The 23,946-nt window shown below is 37.0% G+C and overlaps 5 protein-coding genes across 5 annotated transcripts; 2 read left to right on the forward strand and 3 right to left on the reverse strand.

Annotated features, from left to right (window-relative positions):
* Positions 1-341: 341 nt before the first annotated feature.
* LOC113703479 (geraniol 8-hydroxylase-like) lies at positions 342-2,525 on the reverse strand. The gene is made up of 2 exons (XM_027224859.2): positions 1,561-2,525; positions 342-1,128 (listed from the first exon to the last, which is right to left on the reverse strand). The coding sequence occupies exons 1-2, from the start codon at positions 2,482-2,484 to the stop codon at positions 517-519; spliced, it is 1,536 nt and encodes a 511-aa protein (XP_027080660.1). The 5' UTR covers positions 2,485-2,525; the 3' UTR covers positions 342-516.
* Positions 2,526-6,099: 3,574 nt separating this feature from the next.
* On the reverse strand, positions 6,100-8,483 carry LOC113704987 (geraniol 8-hydroxylase-like). Its single transcript, XM_072062093.1, has 2 exons — positions 7,553-8,483; positions 6,100-6,958 (listed from the first exon to the last, which is right to left on the reverse strand). The coding sequence occupies exons 1-2, from the start codon at positions 8,444-8,446 to the stop codon at positions 6,329-6,331; spliced, it is 1,524 nt and encodes a 507-aa protein (XP_071918194.1). The 5' UTR covers positions 8,447-8,483; the 3' UTR covers positions 6,100-6,328.
* A 1,946-nt stretch (positions 8,484-10,429) lies between these two features.
* LOC113703070 (nudix hydrolase 14, chloroplastic-like) lies at positions 10,430-13,754 on the forward strand. Its single transcript, XM_027224289.2, has 7 exons — positions 10,430-11,281; positions 11,539-11,644; positions 11,763-11,840; positions 11,969-12,061; positions 12,199-12,291; positions 12,504-12,602; positions 13,343-13,754. The coding sequence occupies exons 1-7, from the start codon at positions 11,034-11,036 to the stop codon at positions 13,577-13,579; spliced, it is 954 nt and encodes a 317-aa protein (XP_027080090.1). The 5' UTR covers positions 10,430-11,033; the 3' UTR covers positions 13,580-13,754.
* A 774-nt stretch (positions 13,755-14,528) lies between these two features.
* LOC113702662 (copper chaperone for superoxide dismutase, chloroplastic) lies at positions 14,529-17,823 on the reverse strand. Its single transcript, XM_027223773.2, has 6 exons — positions 17,424-17,823; positions 17,260-17,286; positions 16,973-17,045; positions 16,746-16,880; positions 16,208-16,428; positions 14,529-14,928 (listed from the first exon to the last, which is right to left on the reverse strand). The coding sequence occupies exons 1-6, from the start codon at positions 17,685-17,687 to the stop codon at positions 14,695-14,697; spliced, it is 954 nt and encodes a 317-aa protein (XP_027079574.1). The 5' UTR covers positions 17,688-17,823; the 3' UTR covers positions 14,529-14,694.
* Positions 17,824-20,730: 2,907 nt separating this feature from the next.
* On the forward strand, positions 20,731-23,074 carry LOC113704988 (subtilisin-like protease). Its single transcript, XM_027226852.2, has one exon. The coding sequence runs from the start codon at positions 20,731-20,733 to the stop codon at positions 22,987-22,989; it is 2,259 nt and encodes a 752-aa protein (XP_027082653.2). The 3' UTR covers positions 22,990-23,074.
* The last annotated feature ends 872 nt before the right edge of the window (positions 23,075-23,946 follow it).

The following is a 23,946-nucleotide window of genomic DNA, read 5'->3' on the forward strand; positions in this document are numbered from 1 at the left end:
ACTATCATTGTCATTAAAGTTCTCATGATTTTTAAAGTCTAATTTAATTTACTATTCTTCAGAATAATAAAATGTTCTTGCCTAAGATGTAAAAAAGATATGCATAGAGTTCAGAGAATGGACAGTGCCATCCTTGGGAGGCAATGAGATGACCATTTATTTACATGAATATTGGTCGAGCTGTGAGAGTATGAATCGAGGAATTTTTTTCATATGCTCTCTGATGTAAATTTGAAAGTTAATTATTGATTATTTATTGACTTGCAAAAAATGTCTATTATTCAAGGCCTCCCATTGGTGAAAATGAAATAAAACTAGAAAATAAATAGCAATGATCAATCTTTTCCCGGAACAGAAATCAATCTTGATCATTTTATTCACATATGGCGTTAGTTAGCCATTAAAAGATACAAAGCCAGCTTGCTTAGTGACAAATTGATCAATACGAAAGGACATCGACTTGGACACTGAAATATGGGGGGATTCCCTAACCCCAACAGTCTGATAAGGAAAACTTCAACAATTTGAAACTCTCATTGGAATAGCAGCAAGTGGCTTAGCTTTCTCAAGTGTAAGCCCAAACTTATCTCTCATGTCCATATCCTTTGGCTCCATACCATTAGGAAGTTTCCAATCAAAATTATGTACAAGAGTAGCTAACAACAATTTCACTATTCTCACTGCCAGCGGCAATCCAGGGCAAATTCGCCGTCCAGCGCCAAAAGGGATGAAGGATAAATCCCTCCCCCTGAAATCCAAATCTGAATTCAGAAACCTTTCTGGTAGAAATATGGTGGGATCTTTCCAGTAAGCTGCGTCCCTCGTGATCGACCATGCGTTCACCATTACTTGAGTATGTTTTGGAATGACGAAACCACAAAGTTGCACGTCTGTCATGGCAGAATGGGTGATAAGCGGTGCTGCGGGATGAAGTCTCATTGTTTCTTTTAGGACTGCATCTAGATAAGGAAGTTGCAGGATGTCTGCCTCCTTGACACTAAACCCTGAGCCAATTTTTTCTACAAGTTCTTGCTTTACTTTTGCCATTTTCTCTGGGTTGTGAAGAAGTTCTGTCATTACCCATTCCACGGTGGCGCTGGAGGTATCTGTACCTCCTATAAACAAATCCTGTTGGTGGCGCAGAAATATTATTGTCAATATTCACAGAGTAATAATATTATATGTGGGAATTGGATGTTTGAGATAAGAATTTCATTTAGCACTTGTCATTCAAAAGTTCTACAAGCAAGTATTTGCGTAAGCTTTCTAACACATCCAGCCAATCACTTATCTGTCACCTTATAGTCCCCCCTCCCTCTTCAGAAGCTGTATTATGTATGGAGTACGTAGGAAAGTCAACGTGAGATGCATCTAATGTCATTTATCATAATAATAAATTGTAGATACACAGATAAGAATTACGTATTCAGGGTAACAAAAAAAACTGTTGATGAATGCAAAGTGCATCTTAAGTTACTAATCTTATAAAAGAAGAATTAGATTAAAAAAAAAAGAGTAGTTGGTAGATGAATGCAAAGTGCAATTTACGCTACTAATTACCATGAGTAGTAGTCTAACTTCGCGGCGATCCAGTTCATCCGGGCCATATTGTTCACTGTGATCGAGAAGAGCATCCAAGAAATCCCCCGATCTTTCTATGCTAGAAGCCCTTTGTTTCATCCGGCGATCAATATTGTTCTCAATTAGCGAGTGCAAACCATCATAACCACGCTTAATATCTCTTCTAATTCCCTGAGGGTCAAATAGCTTTAGAATAGGAAAAAAATCAGCGAGATTTGGCTTGCCAACAAGCTCCAAAATCATCTGAATCAAATCTTTTAATTCTTTAACTTCTTTTGAATTTGGATCCAGCACGTCAGCTGAAAATGACATGTTGGACAATAAGCTCAAAGATGTACCGAACACCAATCTCCCAATATAAATAGCTTCTCCAGCTTCTCGAGCTTCGAAGACACGTTTAAGCATGTTTTCCATCATTTGGTGCCGTAATTCTTGCAACGCATCCAATCTTTGGGGGGTAAAAACTTGATTGTTCAAAAGCTTTCGCAGCTTTTGCCATTTTGGACCTCCAGGAGTCCAAATTACGGAATGCTGGTAATCAGTTTCTGCAGTTGCCGCATCTGGGATTGGCCTGCTCAAGAAAGCCTGATCATTCTTTTGGAGAATTTCTCTAGCCATTTCAGCTGAAGATGCAACTACAGTTGTGACACGGCCAAGTTTGATTGTCATGAGTGGACCGTGAATCTTGGCTAACATGGTCAAGGACTCATGGGGTCTGTCACCTAATTTGAGGAGATTCCCAATAATTGGAAGGCCTTTGGGGCCTGGAGGAAGCCTCTTCTGCTTGTTGATTGATCGGTTTGCTATGTAAAGCAAGATGGAGGTAATGCAGAATAAGAGAGGAGACAGGAGAAGTAAACTGTTAAACTCCATGGCCAACTTTGGGGTTACCGACCGGAACATTTGGTTATGCTAATCCGGTATCAAACCAAGGCCTTAAATAAAAGGCGACATGAAGTGTTGAGTAGTTATTTATTCCTGAAAGAAAGAAGGGCCTGATCCAACGCTTGCTTGGTTGCCCCATTTTTGGGTTTGAACAATACCTTCTAAGACCGGACGAAGACAAAATTAGAGACCTTTAGCAAGTTAGGAGGGTGAGGTGACGGCTGTCTAATTAGCTGGGGACAGCAAAGCAATAGGAATCATACCAACAACTATATACTACAAAACAACGATGCAAAACTTAGAATATGTGAAGTTACCAACAATTTTTGATAATATAATATAAGGGCTTAGATAATTGGTGATATACTTTTGAGACGATTGTACAATACTGTTTCAATGCATGTATGTGTAAAATGTACCCAAAAGAAGTAAAATAAATTAATAATGAACTTCAAAATTTACAATCAATTTTATCCATTGAAAGAATGAGTGTATAGCAAGTGTTTGGACCAAAAAAAAAAAAAAGAAAATCTCTTACTCCTCTTCCCAGAACTTGCATTGTAGCACATTAACCTTTGTCTTTGTATATAGCCAGCATCCTTCCGAGTTCTGGGATTCTTTTTTTTTTTTGGGAGGGGAGCTGGTAGAAACCTCATTAGGGACAAATTGACGTAGTCTTCAGCATACAAGGTGATTGATATATTTACAAGCATCCTCATTTCCTCAAAAGATAAGAAGGGGTCTGACAAAAATGATATTCTAAAGGTTTTTTTGCTTTTTTTTTTTTATGTTTCAACTTGGATTTTACTACTATATTTTCTTCCCATCTTTGTTTCTTGTCCTTATTGTTGTTTAGTAATTTTAAAGAAGGATTCCGTTGATTTTCTTTTGAGAATTGTTTGGGTAAAATATGAAGTAGGGCATCCATGACTTTGTAGTTTGTCTCCTACATATTTTTATAATGATCATTGGGTTTGGTCCGGAGATTCTATTCCTTCCCATGGCGTCATTTTGTGAATAATACTACTACAAACGAGCTGGCAACCATGTCGGGTCTCCAGTTTTTTTTTTCTTTCTGTTTTTATTGAGCGGGTAATGTTTTTCTTTTTTGGTAAACTAGAACATGTCTCGATTTGAATCCTTAGGATCCGAGCCGGCACGCCAAACCGTAGGAGTGCGCCACGGCTCCACGCAGCGATTTCGGACGAGTTACGAGAGTTCAAATTCAAGGTAAAATTCGAACCCACGACCATAAGAGTCCTTAATAACCCGCTTACCACTGAACGACTCCCGTGTGGGCTTGAGCGGGTAATGTTGACTGTTGAGCTGAGTAACCAATGACCTACTGCAAGGATATGATTTGATCAATTGCAGGCAAAAGGATTTTCAGCACTCAACTTTATCAAATGTGACACAAAGGCGCTTAGTTCTTTGTTCCTTCTCTTTTGTAAGCAAGAAAGTAAAGTTCCTTAATAGTACTAGCAGAGTTTGCCAAGGATCCCAGGTTGGACATTAAGGCCTTATTTAGTCCCAGGAAGAGTGAGGAAATGAAAGGTAAGTTCCTTTGAAACCTCTAATTCGTTCTCCTATTTGGTAAAACAGAAAGGGGTGGGAAAATAGTAAAGGGTTTCAAAGAAAGTAGTAATTTCTTTGTTTGCATTTCGAATTTTTCTTTAAGGGAATGTAAACGAAGAACACAACTATTTGCATTTTAACCAAACAATAGCTAATTACATGGAAATTTCAATTTGGTAATTGTATGGACAGTTTCAATTTGCTAATTTAAGTTCTTAAAGTATTAATAATCATCCTCTAAGGAAATGAGGAGTTTTAGAGTCGAATAAACGATATTTGTCAATAGGAAATATTCCAACTATGACGAGTTTGAGAGTCGAGTAAAGGATTAATGTGAATAATATTCCTACCATGTGAACTGACCATTTAATGGTTATTCAAATATTAAAATTGAGTTGGATAGCCACCGCAAAAAGAAGTACTTGCAGTCAGATTAGGGACTTGTGACCACCGTATAGTGTAGGTACAAGAGCAACAGACAGTGACATTAACATAATAAATACACAACTAACATAATAATTATTGTTTAGTTTGACCAAAAAAAAACATAATAATTGTTTAGTGACTGTTGAGATTTTTTTTCAAAAGATAATTGTCAGCAGCCCAACTCTCCGTTTTCTAATCGGCCTGAAGAATCCAAATGTTTTCTTGATTTTGTGTTTCCGCCACAATTTCTCCGAGCCTTTTTCAACTGAAATTAAGTCCACAATGGAAATTTTTCCAAGCCATTTTCAACCAAAGCCGGACCAGCCCAGTTACCTTTTTCAATACTTGCACCCCGTTGACAATAGGGGCGTCAACGGGTTGGGTTTGGATCCGGATCCGATAAATTTTTTCAAGTTTGGATTGAAAAATAAATACTCGGATTCGTAATTGTTTATTGTAATAAAAACGGATCGAATACGAAATATAAGATTCCGACCCATATCCGATCCGGACTCGAATAATATATTAATAATTATAAAATAAATATTTCTAAATATATTCTTTTACCAAATTAACAATTTATTTATGACTTTGTAGATTGATTTGTGATTAGTTTTGGATTGGCTATTACGAGTTATTTGTGATTTAGTTTTGTAATTTGATTTATTTAAGTTTGGAGATTGGATTTGTGATTGATTTTGGATTTAATTTTAAAATGTTTAAATCTGGACATTTTCTTTCTATGTAGACCTGACCTAACTCGGGACCTGTCGGACTCGATTTTGAGACTCTAAGGTCAAGACTCATTGGATATAAGGATCAAGTCCGGATCTACTATATAAAAATGGGTTTGAGTATGGAATTTTCAATTTCGACTTGAACCCGGAACCGTTGACACCCCTAGATGACATCGACAGCATGTCTAACCTAGATCCGCATGTTGTATGCAATTGCAGTCCTCTAAGGCTGGGTCCGTTTGAATTGGGAGTTTTGTATGGAAAAATTTACAAATATTCTTTTGACAAGTTCTGAATTATCTTTTCACTTTTGAATTTTTTTTAATAAGTGAGACTCAAAACCTGTTACATACAATTCCTTTCACCTTATCATCCAACTCAACCCTTCTCCAGTTATCTTTTCACTTTACAAAAATCACGTCAATATGTTTTTTTTTTCACAAAAAAAAGTCCTACAAATACCAATCCAAACAGACACTAACACATGGTTGCGTGCTTTTCTATTTTTTTTCTTTTTCGAATTTCATTATGGAGATAAGCGTTTGGATGTAGGTAATAACCTAGATTGAAACTAATAGTTGGAGCTAATAATCGTTGTCAAGCGCTGCTGCACCTTCATTGTCATGCAGAAAATAAGCGGATGCATGTCAAATTAAAATGAAGTACATAGCCTGTAGTTTTAGCCCCGCTATGTAAAGATATGACTCACATTAGGGTAATTGTGTCTGCAAAGTTGAAAATTCCACTTGATCGCCTAATATCAGTATTATAAAAAACCACATGATTTGAAAAGTATGCCTTAATTTTTTTTTTTTGGGGGGCAGAAGAGTATATTTTAATTTAATTTCAGAATTTAAATTTAATATCTGAACGTACAGGGCTGCGGTTTGTGCGGAACTCTAGTTTATTACACTCAGAAGAATGAGATAATCATTTCCTAGACATGAAAACATCCTCGAGTGGAATTGATACGATCACATGAAACATGATCATTTCCGCATCCAGAAATCATGGTCTTGACTTTCTTATTGATAGATTAATTGCTTTACTCAACATGCATACATGTTGTAAATCCTTATAGGACCAGGACTTGCTTAGTAAGGAATGGATCATATCATTCATTACTAAAGAAAACTTTTGTAACTTGCTGCAACTCTTGCAGGAATGGCAGCAAGTGGCTCAGCCTTCTGAAGTGTGATCCCAAACTTATCTTTCATGTCCATATCTTTTGTTTCCATACCACTGGGGAGTTTCCAATCAAAATTATGAATAAGAGTAGCCAACAGTAAGTTCACCATTCTCACTCCCAGTGACACTCCGGGGCAAATTCGCCTTCCAGCGCCAAAAGGGATGAAAGATAAATCCCTGCCCCTGAAGTCAATATCTGAATTCAGAAACCTTTCCGGTCGAAATATGGTGGGCTCTTTCCAATAGGCTGTGTCCCTTGTGATTGACCATGTGTTCACAAATACTTGAGCATGTTTTGGAATGATATAACCACAAAGTTCTACATCTGTCTCGGCTCTGTGGGGCAACAGAAGGGGCGCTGTTGGGTGAAGCCGCATCGTTTCTTTTATGACTGCATCTAAATAAGGAAGTTGCAGGATGTCTTGCTCCTTCACGCTAGATCCTGAGCCAATTTTTTGGTTTAATTCTTGCTTTGCCTTTGCCATCTTGTCTGGATTGTGAAGAAGCTCCGCCATTGCCCATTCCATAGTGGCGGAGGTGGTATCTGTACCGCCTATAAACAAATCCTACAATTGGTTGCATAGATATGCTGTCAATATTTGGAGAATTTTTTGGATGCGAAAGGAGAAATTCATTTTTGGTTAATTGGTTATACGAGCAAGCTATTCGTCACCTTATCACTGTTTTGTCCCCTAACAATGGCGTATTGCAAGAGTTCATTGATAATTGCGTCTAACTCAAATACATTTCCTAATTCATAATAGATTTGACCAGACAAAAATTTCCGAAATAAGAAAAGCAGATATGCTTATATGATATGCTTATGATAGTCTGTGATTCTTGCTTGGCTAGATAAATTAAGGGTATTATTAATTCAATAGAAAATTCTGTAAGCAACGTTAAGCAGAGGTATTATATGATCCTGCCATTGTTCTGGAAACACTAGTGCATGTGCAGATGCCTACATACCATTAGAATACATGTTAAACTTTTAGCATGCATGAAACCAAAGAGTTCTCAGGTCAACAGATTTTTATTGCTAGTAAACTTCAATACGAGATTAAATTACCATATCTCAGGAGTGCTGTTTCCAAATTATTCTAGCCAGATTCAATTACCAAAGTAGATGAACGCAAACTGCAAACTAAATTAATCGTTACCATGAGCAGTAGCCTAACATCGCGGCGGTCAAGTTCATCCGGGCCATGTTCTTCACTATGATCAAGAAGAGCATCCAAGAAATCTCCCGACCTCTCTGATCTAGAAGCCCTACGTTTCGTGCGACGATCAATTGCGTTCTCAATTAACGCGTGCAAAAGATCGTAAGAACGCTTAATATCCCTTTTTATTCCCTGGGGATCAAGTGGCTTCAAAATAGGGAAAAAATCTGCAAGATTTGGCTTGCCACAAAGCTCCATAATCCTCCATATCAACTCTTTTAGTTCTTTAACCTCTTCGGAGTCCGGATCAAGCATGTCAATCGAAAACATCATGTTGGACAATAAGTTCAACGTTGTCCCAAACACTAACCTCCCAATATAAATAGCTTCTTCAGCTTCTCGAGCATCTGAAACTCGTTTAACCATGTTTTCCATCATTTGATGCCGCAATCCGCGCAACGCATCCAATCTTTGGGTGGTGAAAACTTGACTGTTGCAAAGTTTACGAAGCTTTCGCCATTGTGGACCTCCAGAAAGCCAAGCCATGGAGTGTTCGTAATCAGTTTCTGCAGTGACTGCATCCGGGATTGTCCTGCCCAAGAAGGCATGATCATTCTTTTGGAGAATTTCTCTAGCCATTTCAGTTGAAGATGCAACTACAGTTGTGACACAGCCAAGTTTGACTGTCATGAGCGGACCATAAATTTTGGCTAACTTGGTTAAGGACTCATGGGGTCTGTCACCAATTGTGAGGAGGTTCCCAATAAAGGGGAGGCCTTTGGGGCCTGGAGGAAGCCTCTTCTGCTTGTTGATGGATCTGTGAGCTACGTAAAGGAAGATGAGGGCAATGCAGAATAAGAGGGGAGAAAGGAAAGCTAAACTGTTAAACTCCATGGCCAACTTTCGGGTTTCTGTCGTGACCTCTGGCAATAACAAGCCAGGGCCTTAAATAGAAGACGAGACGACAGCTTGATGAGTTGTGTGATATCCACAAATCGATAAATAAGAGAAGGAAGACCTGATCCCATTCCAACATGTGCTGCGGGCAGCATAGGTGGGCTTGAACATGCAGCTTATTAAAGACAGCTAAAGTTGAAATTAGACAAGTTTAGCAAAATTAATTTAAGGGTTATGGTGGGTTTTAACTTTAAACTAGGGGAAAGCGAATAGAAACTATCTTTAGAATATGTTAAACGATAGTGCAATTTGAGTTTCCTTTAAATATGCAAATTCAACCATCATAAGAAAAAAAAATAATACTAAGCAATTCATACACTACATGTCTGCACTTTCCAAGTCTCAGAAAAAATTCCATCCAGCATTGCACTTTGAATTTGAAGCATTTCATCCATCAAGATAGCCAATTTTTTTGAATTAACAATAAACGTTGTTCTTGCTCCAACTCCCAAGATTTACAAACCAACAGATTAATCTACACCTTTGTGGTTGGCATTTTTCCTTCCACGTTCAGGCAAACATTGATAGCAGAACATGTTAACAAATTTATTACTGCTATAATCAAGTCGTAACTTCGGGTTCCTTGCCTCTCATGACCTCGTCGATTGAAACATCAAGAAAAGTAGAGAGGCTGGTTCTTTTTCAGGATTTTACTTTTTGAATCTGTCCAGGTTGGATCTTTAGTAGTATAATCATCTGAAATTTTTCTTTAAGTTTTGTTGGTGACAATTTCCAACATTAAAGCAAATTGATACGATAATATTGCTAATCCGTAGGCTATAATTACCAACAAAAAAAAAAAGGAACTTCAATTTCACCCTTTGAAATTATCAAACTTTTGAAGAGATTGTTTTGCAATAAACAACATCTGCATTCACAAATATTTGGTGCACCGTAAAATTATCTGGTGAAGTTTAGGTGGCGTAAAAGCTGTTTGGCCCAATCTCTGGGGGGTCTGAATGTAATTAAACTCTGATAGTAACATATAAATTCCCAAATATGGGGAACAATCATCAGAAATTAAAATACGATGCTAAAAGAGGACTGGAATTTAAGGCTAAAAGAGGGAAACACGGATAGGACGAGCAATTGGCATATTCTTTTTCAGTACATAGCATATTTGGCATGGAAAGGAAGGAATAAGTACTCCAGGCAAGGAAAAGAGGAAATTATTAAATTACAGTCTGGGAAACTAAAGGAATTGGTGGGTCAAGTACAACAGGCAATTGAAAAAAGACGCAGGTTGGAAATGAAAGAGGTAAGACTTATAAAATAGTCATCACCACCACTGGGATGGGCGAAAGCAAAGTTTTGAAACCCAGATTCTTCATTGATCCAGAAAAATGAGTGGAACTGGTTCAACTGTTTTGGGCTGATCGTTATTAACTAGTGATATTATAAACATGTCATACATATTATTAATAAATATTAAACATCTAAAAAACAAACAAATATTTGTAAAAACTTAAGTCATATTGTTAAATGTAATCGCTTCAATTCTCATTCTATTATTATAAGTAGCATTATTTGTTTGAGACTGAAAAATTGCTTTTATAAGTTAAAGGATTTTAAATATTATTATTTCATATATATTTAATTTTCTTAAATTATATGAGTACTAGTTTATATGATAAAAATTGAAACACTTAAAAGGCATTTACAAATAAATGAAATGCAATCAAAATTTTTTTTTAAAAAAACTAATATAGTCAATTGTATGTTATAAATGTTAAATAAGAGTTAATATGTAATTATAGAGGGGAGAGAGAGAGAAATGAGTAGAATAAGGCAATAATTGTTATTGTCTAATTAATTGAAGATAATTACTTATGGATAATTGGTAAACTATTATATTTGGAATGCCATCAACGAGATTGGTTGACCAAATTCAAAATTGTTGGCTTATTAAGGTTGAATATTAAATCGATCGGTTCTCACAAAACCGTTCTAGGTCAATAATTCAATAGTTGAATCGAACGGTTCAATTGATTTAAATATAAATTGATACTAACTGATTTTTTAATCAAATTCAAATTGGAAAAAAGGTCGATCAGCGGTTCAATCGATTCGACCGATCGGACTGGATTTTAAAATATTGGGTGAAAGAGTGAATGTTGATAAAGCTTCGAGAGCAAACCCAGGAAAAGCAAGGACCGCAGGTACAACCAGAGACATGATGAATCTAGGAGTAGCATTGAATATTGGTGCGGAGCTGTGGGGGATACTGAGTGGACTGAAGTTAGCTTGGGACAAGGGATATAGAAAGACGGATTCAAAGACAGATTTAAAGGTGGGATTAAATTTTGGAGACAGATTCAAAGAAAGATTTAAAGGGGATTAAATTTAGTCCGGGAAGCAAAATAGGAATCTCCTTACTTTAACCTGAAGGTCCAAAAAACAATGGGAAGGCAAGCTACAACACATTTGGAGAGAAGGGATATGATTGGGTGACTACCCCCAGACTTGTTTTGTGTAATTAGGAGCCCTTGCTCTTCCCCTGTACCAAAAAAAAAAGGGGAAAACGATGCAGCATTTGGCTTTTCACATATCCCTGTCTCCCAGGCATTTCAAGAAATTCACGCTCCCCACTGTTCCCATTCTTCTTCACACACTCTCACACGGTACGAGGATTCGTCGGACCTACTCCACGAAACTGTCAACCGAGTCACCTTCCAGCTCGCGACAATTCACCCACATCATCAACCTCCCGCGTCAGCTCGGCCAACCCGTTGATGTCGTCGCCGCACCGGGCGTCTCCAATTCCGACTTCCGGTGCGTTTATCCCCCTACTCAAAGTTTTATACTTAGCAATCAAAAATTGGATAAAAAAAATCCCGCATAATTGGCAGTGCTTTGTTATTTATATCTAGATTGCACTTCTATTTTATTTTCTCCGGGCAGACTTTTTTTGCAAGACTAAACTTTTCCTTGTCATCATAAAATGAATTTGTTAGACTTGCTCATCTGAATGTGTGCAAGAATTTTTGGGGTTCGGGACTAAACTGTATATTGGATATGGTTTGTTGCAGGAATGCTATTGAATCATCTTTGTTCAAGCAGTGGTTGAAAAACATACAAACTGATACAGGACTTCTGGCTAATGGAGGGATGTTGTTGAAACAAGTACTTATCCAGGTTAGCTAGCTTAGCTACTTTCATTCTTTAATAAGTTCAAAGAATTTTTGAAGTGATGCATTGCTGTCTTGGTACCCTTTTTTCCAATGGAGTTGTGAGTCTAGTCTTGTTGGTGCAGGGTGTAGATATGTTTGGGAAACGTGTTGGATTTCTCAAATTTAAAGCAGATATCTTTGATAAGGAAACTGGGAATAAGGTACCTGATTTTCAATTCTTTGTTTATAAGGGTGGGATCCATTTGTTTAACTTCATGGAGTTTCTGTATGGATTCAAAATCTTCTTTTGTTGTTGTTATGTGTGGATTTTATGTTAATATTTGACTAGGTTCCAGGCATTGTGTTCGCAAGAGGACCAGCTGTTGCGGTGCTGGTCCTTTTAGTCTCAGAAGGCGAGACATATGCTGTGCTGACTGAACAGGTAAGTTTCTGGGAGAACGACTTTCTACCTCATTAATGACATTGCGAATTTTGAATAAAATTCTCATATAAAGAACCGAACTGTATATATAGAAACTTGAGCTAGTATTAACTAATGATAATAGTTCTAATGTAAAGGTTAGGGTTCCTGTTGGGAGGCTTATTTTAGAATTGCCAGCTGGAATGTTGGACGATGACAAAGGTGACTTCCTTGGAACAGCAGTTCGTGAGGTCTCTGTTTCTTTTGCTCTGGGAACTTTCTCTCTAATTTCTTGAGTGCATTTCTGCCTCATCTGCTCCTTTTTACGTAAGAATGAAATAAACCGGGGTTCGTTGTCCATTTTACCTGGGATGGTCTTCAGATTTTAATCATGTTATTCGGTATTCTGTTAAAGATCTATGCATTGAAGTACGCTAACACTTTGCTTTTAAGTCTGTGGCAGGTGCAGGAGGAGATAGGAATACACTTGAATCTGGATGATGTGATTGATCTCACTGCCCTTTTAGATCCATCAACTGGATGCAGAGCTTTCCCTTCTCCAGTAAGTTGGCACCTGCTTGTTTGAACTTTCATTCCATGGTTTAATCTGACCTATCTTCTTTCCATCTCCATGGTTTAATCTGACCTATCACTCTAGAGGTTGACAATCAACTTGAGAATTCTGAGTATTTCTCAAGGAACTAAAACAGCTCCCCCTGGAAAAGATTTTTAGGCTGTATATAATATTTTATTATGTTTGTAGAATAGAAGCATTGTTAAAGACGAAAAAGAATCAAATCAAATGTTATAAAAGTAGTTGCCGCAACCCATACTATCTTACTGATTCTCTTGCCATTTCAGATTATTTGAATGATATTTATTCCTTCTCTCTTTTTTTGGGCTCTCTTGAGAAACTACTGCAAGATAAGCCATCTTTCTGTATCCTCCATTCAAAAGAACAGTTTCATACAACTCATTTACTGGAATTCTGCAGTAGTAGCCATCATCGAAGTGGCATGGTTATAGAGATTAAGTTTATGTAAAACTACATGTGCTCTGAACTTAAACATATATGTTAAAGATTTATTCATAATATGACATGGACAAGGAATAGAATTGTTTAGTAATGGTATCACACACTTCATTCCTAGAAAGATTTTCAGAAGATACTATAATTTCAAGCTTTTCACTCAGTTTTTTATTCTCTCATTTGTTTTCGAATGTCTACCTGTTGGATGGTTTCATTATTTTCTCTAGTCATCTCATTGTTGGCAACCTGGTTTCCTGTTTGTTCAATCGTAGGGTGGTTGTGATGAGGAAATCAGTCTATTCTTGTACAGAGGAAATGTGAGTAAAGAAGTCATCACGCAGCTCCAAGGGAAGCAAACGGGCCTTCGAGACCATGGTGAGTTAATTAAGGTGCATGTAGTTCCATATCAGAAACTCTGGCGTGCCACAGCGGATGCGAAAGCTCTAATGGCCATCGCTTTGTATGAAATGGCTCAGAGGGAAGGGCTGCTGCCACCTTTGAAAATTTGAGTCTTTTCCAGTTTTGTTCCACCGAATAAAATCATAATCTATACTGTTTATGGACTTATCAGCTGTGAGGTTTTTTGTGTGACTCACCTTTTTGCAAAAAGTCTGTACAGCTTTGCTGAGATCAATCATCAATTTGGTTCATCAAGATATATTTCATAAATTTTGTTCAACAAAATTGCCTTTTGACGAATTTTTTTCATTAAACTTTCTTTCTATTTCTATTTTCCCTCGCGTTTCATGCGTAAGAAGTTGTTATCCTATCTTTCTTTTCATTTCTTCCTCGCACTTCATTTGTTGACTGTTGTCATAATGCATATTTTTGGTTTGTTTTGGTCGAACACTTCTGTACATATTACATAAAGGATCTTAAAAAGTGAACTTTAAAATACTAACAGGGAGATATCGCCATGCATGCTGCCGTTTGTAGAACTATCGGCTCTCCATTTTGGGTAGGTTAAATGAAAGGCAGAGCGAGGATTCTTATGATGTGTAATGCAGACGAGTAAATCAATGTCTATAATGAAGTTAAAGGAGTATAATCAGTTGTAGTTACGGATGATCTGATTCGGAATTTAGATGAATAGGATCAAGAATTAACCGCAAGCTTCAATGAGTCACAGAAGTTTATTGTGTTAACCGCGGTTGTTTTAAGCAGTAATTAGCTCCATTTAAGAAGCTTGAGAGTTCGATTCTCCAATCCACATCTTCACGAGTCACTTCATTCTCATAAAAATTCTATGAAAGAACCAATGATTTGAGCGCATTGCTTCTTTGTTATGACCACCGATCTAGACATGTCCGATCCACCCCAACAAAAGAAGGAAAAAAAAAATTCACTTTCCAATTTCATGATCTCCATTGGAAAACAGCAACAGCCATCAACTTTCACCCTTTTCCGATCACTCCGCTTTGGCCATGTCTCCTGCCAGTCTCTTAGGCAAAAAGAAAAGAAAAGAAAGGAGCCTTTTGCATTTCCTTTATTGCAGCAAAATAAATAAAACATTTAGTTGCCTCACAAGTTATCCTTGCATCACCAATAATAATACAGTACATACATGACATCTGCAGGATCAACTGCTTCTACACGCATGGATGATGTATGAATCATAAATTTACTAGGCTTCCCAAATGGTTGTACCATCACATGTGCAAAGCTTTTTGTAGTTCTCACCCACTCCAGCACTTCTAGCTATCACTGCTGCTACAAGTCCTGGATCTGATTTATCTTCAGTTTCATATACCACGACAGATCGCCCAATGAGATCAAGAACTCGCAGGTTTTGTTTACCACCGGAGAAAAATGCATCACCTTTCTCATCAAATTCTAATGTTCCCAGGTCACCCAGTGGCTGAGAAATGAATGTAAATTTTAGAAGCAGCATTGACCATGTATTCATATATCAGGAAAAAGAAAAGGCAAAAGAATGAAGAGAGGACCCCACACACAGACTGCATGTGCACAAAAGAATGAAATTTAGAAAAGCCATGAGGAACATAAATTGAGGTTCCCTGCAGAGGAATCAATTAGAACATAAATTTCCGAAAGGGGCGCTTTCACAGAAGTTACTGCCTATTTCAAAAGGGTAATGATGCTGTGAGAGAAACTGTACTGCTTATGCAGAACAACATCTCTCATTGGTGGCATCTCATGCTCTCTTATTCTACAGAATTAACATAATCAATCCATCTTCTGAAAAACCATTAATATCACAGGAGTTGTTCATACCAACCAAAGCAATCACAACCTTTTGACATATTGCATCCACCTTTTGTCCAACTTTAGTATTTCAACAGATCCATACAAGTAAAAATAGAGACTCAAGCTTTGCCAATATATGTACTATTGATTATTGCAGCCTCTTCTGCATGTAGACATAAAACACTAGAAATAGAGAATAGTGAAAAGAGATTTTGTAGTATTTGGATTGCAATGGGTTCCTTGTTTTTGTGGTATTAAGCTCATTGGCATTTCAAACTCGTGACCTTGAGCTAAAAGGATTTTTCTGTTGCTTTAGGATCTATTGTCCTGTATCCTACAATTTGCACAGGCAGAGCTTTAGCAATATGGCAAGGTATCACTAAGATAAAAATCAACTCATGAATGTGTTGACAACAAACTAAACCTCAAATAGACAAACACACACACACACACAAAAAAGATTTCTAACAGCAACTTTGAATCCCTTCTTTTTAAATGTTCCACCTTGTAAATCTTATTGTGCATACATTCTTGTGCCACTGCTAGAAGAAATACAAAGTATTACTTTGACAAAATGTTATTCTCCCATTTTACAGGTTACTAGAATCAAATTTCTACAAGCTGTTCTCCGATTCTTCTTCTTCTTCTTCTGCAACCCCCCTTTTTGTGTTCCATGCTTTGAATGTTACTGCTAGGTTTGTTACAGTTCTTAAAGGAATCTAACATCCTATTAATGCAATGAACAACCATGTCATAACCAGAGTAGTTTAGGAACAAATTAGAACAAGCAAGATGTATTGTACTTATAAGAACAGGCCACAAATAGTAAGGTGCTTTTAAGTAATTTAAAGACTAGTACTTAATACAAGTGAAATTATCTCGGGCAAAAGAATGGTATAAAGCAGCACATAAGTGAGAAAAAAGCACACCTCTTTATCAGCAGAGTTAGCTGGGTTGTAAACTTTGCCAGTGCTTGCTGCACCCCCAGTCAAATCACCAAATTCATTAATGGACCAACCATGCTTTCCAGGTGATAATCCATTGAAATTAGCTTCAATTCTAGCCAATTCCATGTTTACTTGAGCGAAGCGTACAATACCAAAAACCAGTGGACCCTTAAATTCGGATACAGCAGCAGAAACCAGATAATCTGCAGCACATCAAAATGCTGAATTATGTCTAGAACATGAGCAATATCATTGCATTAAGACCAACAGTCCTTTGAAGAGAAAGGACACTGAAGCATCCAATACAAAAGATAAAAGGCAATATGCAAGTGCAACAACCCGTAGCACTCATTATGAATTTTACAAGACACCAAGGACCACAAACCAAAATTAAGAAATGAGCAAACAATTTCACAGTGGGATGTTGGATTCAAAATATCATGTAACCATCAAAGGAATAATTTGAAACGAACGAGTTGATGGACGACATGATAAATGAAAATAAAGCTCCAAAACAAACCATCAGGGCTCCCTTGTCCAATCAGCCGGGCTTTTCGACCAGTCTGCTCCAGAGCATCAGTCATGGTTTTCACAGGTGAAGTACCGAGTACCCTCACAACCTGGTTGGTCAAATCCACTTCCACATTCTTAACTCCTAAAAAACTCAATCAAAAAATGTAGAAGTCAATAACACCGCAGCAAAATACTGAATCAAAATGACATACTACAAAACTTTCAGGCACCCACCAGCTACCGTCTGCAATTTATTCTTCACTGCCTCAACACAGCCCTCACATGACATGTCCACCATATACTCTGTCTGTTACCATATTAATACCATAACTCTCAGTACCAAGACTCCATTTTTCCCACTAAAGACTGTCAGAAAGCATTTTCTATTACATCCATTTTCATCAATAGTAACAATCTTAGATCTTTCCCCTCCCCCCCTGCCCCCACCAGCAACGTATATATTTATGTTGATCAAATTGATACAAGACATGCAGTAAAAACAACCAAAGAATCAAACTTACAAGTAGCTCAGGCAAGAAAGCGCCATTCTGCGAATAAAAAACGCAAAAAATTAGCAAAAAAGAAAAAAACGAAGCTCTCTAGGCCTTAGAATCTAAGAACACCAAAAGAGACGATAAGAATATTCTCTTTCATAGAAAAATTCCACGAAAATTGATGTGGGCACCTGAATAGAAGAAGAGGGTTTGTGATTGGATGAGGGGGGCTCCATCTTAGAAGCAGCAAGACTCTTGACTACCCCCAATCTGAATGGTCCAAGATTATCTTTCCAAGACAAGGGAATTGACCCAGAGTTTAAGGTTTTCGATAGGAATCCTGGGAACTGTGAGGAAGAATGTGAGGAGGAAGATGAAGGTAGAGAAGAGACGAAGGCAGCAGCAGAAGCTATGGCAGCTGTTTTTGGTGTCAGCATCGACCTCAGAAATGCCATCCTTAATATATATAGTTCGGCTTTTTGAGTTTTTCCTTTCCCCCTCCGGGCTATGGAGGGTATTGCCTTTGTCTGACCATTTGGGTTTTCTTTGATCCTCACTTTCAAGTTTCAACGTTGTTGTTTACGGACGATGCGGCCTTCGAAAGATAGAGAGTAGTCAAGGGTCATGACTCTAGATGCATCCACATCACGGTCACTACGGCCTTGTTTGGGAGATTAAGATAACAAGGAGAGCAACATATCTTATTATTAATATAACAAGAAAAAACTCTATTCTTTTTTAAGTAAATCGTACATAAATTGATAGTACATACACTATTACAGTTGAATATATGACATATGAGTAAATTTTGGATTTTAATTTTAAATGCAGAAGAGTTATTATGCATCTAATGATGACAGTGCATACACTGTCAATATATAAAAAATTAATTTTTTTTTTTTTTTTATAGAAGTTAACCTTATACATTCATACTGTATATACTGTTTATGAATATAAAATTAATCTACATAAAAATTCTTTTACGAGCAGATCTCTCAATCGCCATTTTACCAAAAAATTTATCCCAATTGACAGACACATGACGCAGAATCCAAGCAAATATTGACCAAATAAATGGGTTTAGCCCACAACAAGTGCCGAAATGGACCTAAAACGGAAACTAGCCCAATACTTTTGGGCTCAAAAGAAGCATTTTTGTGTTTCTTTGGTTGTAGAACATCTGATGTTCGTTGGATCCTTAAGCCATTCATCTGCAAACAAAATGGAATGATGTACCAACGTGGGTATCCAGTACTTCAATATTGTTGACAGAGAATTGCAATTTTGATTTCAAATCTTTGGGTATCGAGTGTTTTAATCCTTAATGTTTGAATAAAAGCAAATGTAATTTTAAGTTAGTTTTTATATACATTTAGTTCTAATGGTTGATTTTTTACCAATCACTATTGGAATCTGGTCATGTGCCAACAACTAATTGTGCAGAAAATTAGAAAAAAATAATAGAAAGTTGCTAGCCTTAATATTTAACAAAAGATACTAATGACTCATATACTGGTCATGCGAGTAATTAATCTTTAACTTAATTTTTTTGTTAACTATTTTTGTATTTCTGAGCTAAAGAGTAATTATTCATGTGATTAGTATGGGAGTAATTAGTCTTCTTTCACTACAAATTATGACCAACAATATTTATATTAAGTTTTTTAATTCTTTTAAAAAAATTAATTGCCGGTATGTAATAACATGTCACCAGATTCCTATAGCAATTGGTAAAAAGAGAGGAAAAGTGACTGGTCAACAGAGAGAAAAGGAAAAAGAAGAATGTGAATATAGTCAACAACACAAAAGAAAAAAGCACTGATTTTTTTTTTTTTAATTTCTCTCAAAATTATTTATAAATTTTTCGTGATTGGCTCCAGCATTTTATATTGGGTGGTTCAAAATATTCACTGTTTTATTTTACTTACAAATGAATTTATGAACATGATGATTAATGAATCCCAGTGGACTAAAAGCGTTTGACACATAATCGTGAACCATGTCATTTAGGTTCCGTTTCATAAAACTGAATGTGAATTCTGAAGTCTGAATTCTGAAATCTGAATACTGAAACAATTAATTTGCTGAATTTTAAGCACTGAAAAGAAATATATAAATGTCTGAATTTTAATGTTAAACCTATTTATACTGTTTGATAAACATTTATAACTGAATGCTTAATAAATTAAATTGGACAATTTTGCCGTTATATATTTTCATCCAAAAAAGAAATAGAACCTATAATTTAATTATTTTAAAATTGTTAGGTATGTAAATGATAATATTTATTTTTAAATCAAATTAATATAAAAGATGAAATATATTATATGAAGAGTATGGAGAAGATGTGAAAGTCATTAAAAAAGGAGAAAAGAGAAATAGAAAATCCTTAGATAGAGAATATCAGGTTGTTTAATTAGATAAGAATTTTGAACATAATTAACAAATAAGGGTAGATTTGGTAGATAAGATAAGGTAGTTGAAGTAATTCTATTAATTCTTATCAAAATTAAGCATTCAGTTAGGATTCTTGTGCTGAAAAAAATACATACGATTTCAGCACTGCTTAACAAGTTCAGTAGATAGATTTTCATTTGTTAAACACTCAAAACATCTGAATGTCTGAAAAAGTTCATTTTCAGCATATTTTAATGTTATTAAACAGACCCATTGTGTTCTGGTTCAATTCAGACAAACGGAAAATAATTATAAAGAAGAAATCCTATAGAATCCTCCCAACTCCCAAGTATTGAGAAGACACCCAATTAATCCGATTGATAAGATATTGTATATACTTAAGTCATTAAAAATGTTCCATCAATAAAATAACCAAATAACAATGAATTTAGGTTCTCATCAAAAAAAAAAATGGTAAATGAAATAAGAAAAATTTTTGGACAAGTTCCCTGCATAACAAATAGCCAAAATTCGTTATATCTGTTTTGTGCAAAAAAGAGAGGACTATTTGGTTAAAAGAACAACCGCGTAATTCTTGTGAAGTGCTTTTCTTCTAAATTATTCTGCTCAAAGATTAACTGTCGGATAGATCAGAATCAATTGCAGCCAAATAGGGTAGATCCCATTTCATACTAAGTGATGCGCGAGTGTTAAAAGTACTGATATAGTGGCTTATGAAATTGAAGTCAAATGCGAGAATTGTTGATCAGCTTTTGCTTTATATAGTAGATTATTCTTGCAGGTTTGGCGTGTTTATGAAAAGCCTGATCGACGATCATGACTACTTCAACGCGTCCTCTGACCCAAAGAAGACTTGGTCACAAAATCTTCTCAAAGAAGATGAATTAACGACGAATTTCCCACCAGTAGAAAGCTATGATTGGTGTTGCTATATAAATATGCCTCTGCTGCAACCTTGAGAATTATGCTCAGAAAACTGAATCTTCACTTCCCTTGAGTAAATACCTTCATTTTTCGGTGCAGAACACTGGCAGCTGCAAGCTGCAATTTGGCTTTTTGAAATTTTTAGCCACTTCAGACATGGGATTGACGGAAATTCTCATTCTGATTTCTGTACTCAGTTTTCATTCTTTGGCAGTTGCTATTAATGATTTTCTTGGCAAGAGCAATTTAGAGACTTACATTGTTCATGTTGAGTTTCCTGAATATTCTGATATTCAACTTTCAAGTTCAAGCGGCCCAAATGAAGATTTGGACAGTTGGTACAGGTCATTTCTGCCAACAACATTTGCAAGCTCGAATGAAGCACCACAAATTGTTCATTCATATCACAATGTCTTCAAAGGTTTCGCTGCAAAATTATCGGCTGAGGATGTGAAAACGATGGAGAAGAAGCCTGGTTTCATATCTGCTCAGCCTCAAATGTTACTATCTTTGCACACTACCCACAGTCCTAATTTTTTGGGGTTGCATCAGAATGTGGGATTTTGGAATGAATCGAATTACGGTAAGGGGGTCATCATTGGAGTCTTGGACTCTGGAATTGCACCGGACCATCCATCATTTAGTGATGAAGGAATGCCTCCACCACCTGCTAAATGGAAGGGAAAGTGCCAATTCAATACTTCAGCATGCAATAACAAATTGATTGGAGCAAGATTTTTCAGCGATGGAAATGGTTCGCCAATGGATGAGGATGGTCATGGTACTCACACTGCAGGCACTGCTGCTGGAAACTATGTGAAGGGTGCTAATGTTTTCGGAAATGCTAATGGCACTGCTGTTGGTGTTGCGCCTCTAGCTCACTTGGCAATTTACAAAGTGTGCTCCCCTGGTTGTTCGGAGAGTGACATATTGGCTGCGATGGATGCTGCCATACATGATGGAGTTGACATCCTTTCCCTCTCCCTCCAAGGAGGATCAGGCCCATTTTACGCTGACAATATTGCTATGGGTGCATATAGTGCAATGGAAAAGGGCATTTTTGTCAGCTGCTCTGCTGGAAATAGCGGTCCTTTTAATCGCTCTTTATCAAATGAAGCCCCGTGGATTCTCACTGTTGGTGCAAGCACCATTGATAGGAAAATCAGGACAAGTGCCAAGCTTGGAAACAATGAGGAATTCAATGGCGAGTCGCTTTATCAGCCTAAGGATTTTCCTCCGGCATTGTTCCCTCTGTACTATACTGGCATGAACCAGAGCGATTTTAACTCTGGATATTGTGGCTCAGGATTATTGAACGACACTGGAGTCCTGGGGAAAATAGTGGTGTGTGACAATGGTGGCGGAGTATCACGAATTGCGAAGGGACAAAATATCAAGAGTTCTGGTGGTGTCGGTATGATCCTTATTAACCAATTGTCACAAGGATATGCAACATCAGCTGATGCTCATGTCCTTCCTGCAACACATTTAAGTTATACTGATGGAGTAAAGGTTTTGGCCTACATAAACTCGACAAAATCACCCATGGGTTCGATCTCGTTTAAAGGGACTATTATTGGAGACCATCAAGCTCCATTGGTTGCTGCATTTTCTTCTAGAGGTCCAAGCAGGACAAGTCCTGGTATTCTGAAGCCTGATATTATTGGCCCTGGTGTCAACATTCTTGCAGCCTGGCATCGCTCTGTCGAAAACAACAGCAACACAAAAGCCACTTTTAACGTAATCTCTGGGACATCAATGTCTTGTCCTCATCTCAGTGGTGTTGCCGCACTTCTCAAAAGTGTGCACCCGGATTGGTCTCCAGCTGCAATTAAGTCTGCGATCATGACTACAGCTGATATTGTGAACCTGGCCAAGAATCCAATTGAGGATCAAACGCTCCTTCCTGCTAACGTCTTTGCCACTGGCTCAGGCCATGTGAACCCCGCTAAAGCAAACAATCCAGGGCTGATTTATGACATCGAACCGAAAGATTACATCCCTTATTTGTGCGGATTGAATTACACAAACAGGGAGGTTAGTCACCTTGTACAACGCAAGGTGAACTGCACGGCAGAATCAAGCATTCCTGAAGCACAACTGAACTACCCTTCATTTTCAATCGTTTTTGGATCCAGTATTCAGAAGTATACGAGGATGGTTACCAATGTGGGTGAGGCTAAATCGGTTTACACAGTTAAGGTTGCTCCGCCAGCAGGGGTCAATGTTACAGTCAAACCCAATACACTTAGTTTCTCAGAGGTGAACCAAAAATTGACATATGAAGTCACATTTAGCCTATTAGCATCTTCTGCTAACAATACAGTATCTCAAGGTTCCCTTGCATGGACTTCAGCAAAGTACTCAGTCAGGAGCCCAATTGTAGCACTTTTTGGAGCAACGCAGAGGTTCTAGCAGCATGGGGGGATGGCATTGAACTGTTGCCGTCGTCTCCGGCATCACGAGTGTAAATTTTTTCTTGTTGAATTCTACTAGTAATTCTTTGTGCCTGAGTTGTAATCCAGGCTTGCTTGAATAAGTGATTGATTGATATCTGACATACATGTATTCTATTTTCTTGATACTGATTCTAAGATAAGTTGCTCCAAGAATGTGTACAAAGTTCTAATCTTCATTAATTGACAATCTGAGATGGAGTATTTGTTTAAATCATGCTGCACCACGCTCTGAACTAAATGTCCTTTACTTATTTCCTTCAGGTCTCTGAACCAAATGTGTAATTCCTGACTGTATTAGAAGAGAAATTACCTACTACCAGTTTTACTTATTACCATCTGTTTGGAAAGCTTTGCTATCATACAACAGTAAAAATAACTGGAACTTTCTAGCGAATTAACAAACTTTACCACTCCTATAGTACCAAATATATTAGGGTAAAATACACTTTACCTCTCTCTGCAATTTAGTGATTTTTCATATAACTCCCTGTAGTTTCAAAACTATACATAAGCCTCTCATAGTTTGTATTAAAGTGTCGATGTGACGGAAATATCTAAAGAAATGTCGAGAATATTCTTGTTTAAAAACTAAAATGACTGAAGTGACCAAAATATATAAACTTAATATGCATGACATTTTAATCTCTCATGGTTTTATGTTTTAGTACATAACCACTTATAGTTTAGTGATTTACCATATAACCCCCTTATGGTTTTTAAAATATATACCTAACTCTTGTGTAGTTAATTAATAATTTTTAACTTTAAAAGGGATACTTTTGACATTTTAGTTGATTTCGTTATGGAATGCAAATTCCATGACTTTGACACTTTAGATCAAATTATGAGGTGATTAGATATAGTTTTTCAAACCACAAGGGAGTTATGTGAAAAAGCGCTAAACCATAGGAGA

Source organism: Coffea arabica, chromosome 8e (assembly GCF_036785885.1).
Source record: "Coffea arabica cultivar ET-39 chromosome 8e, Coffea Arabica ET-39 HiFi, whole genome shotgun sequence".
In the NCBI taxonomy this organism is placed as follows: Eukaryota; Viridiplantae; Streptophyta; class Magnoliopsida; order Gentianales; family Rubiaceae; genus Coffea; species Coffea arabica.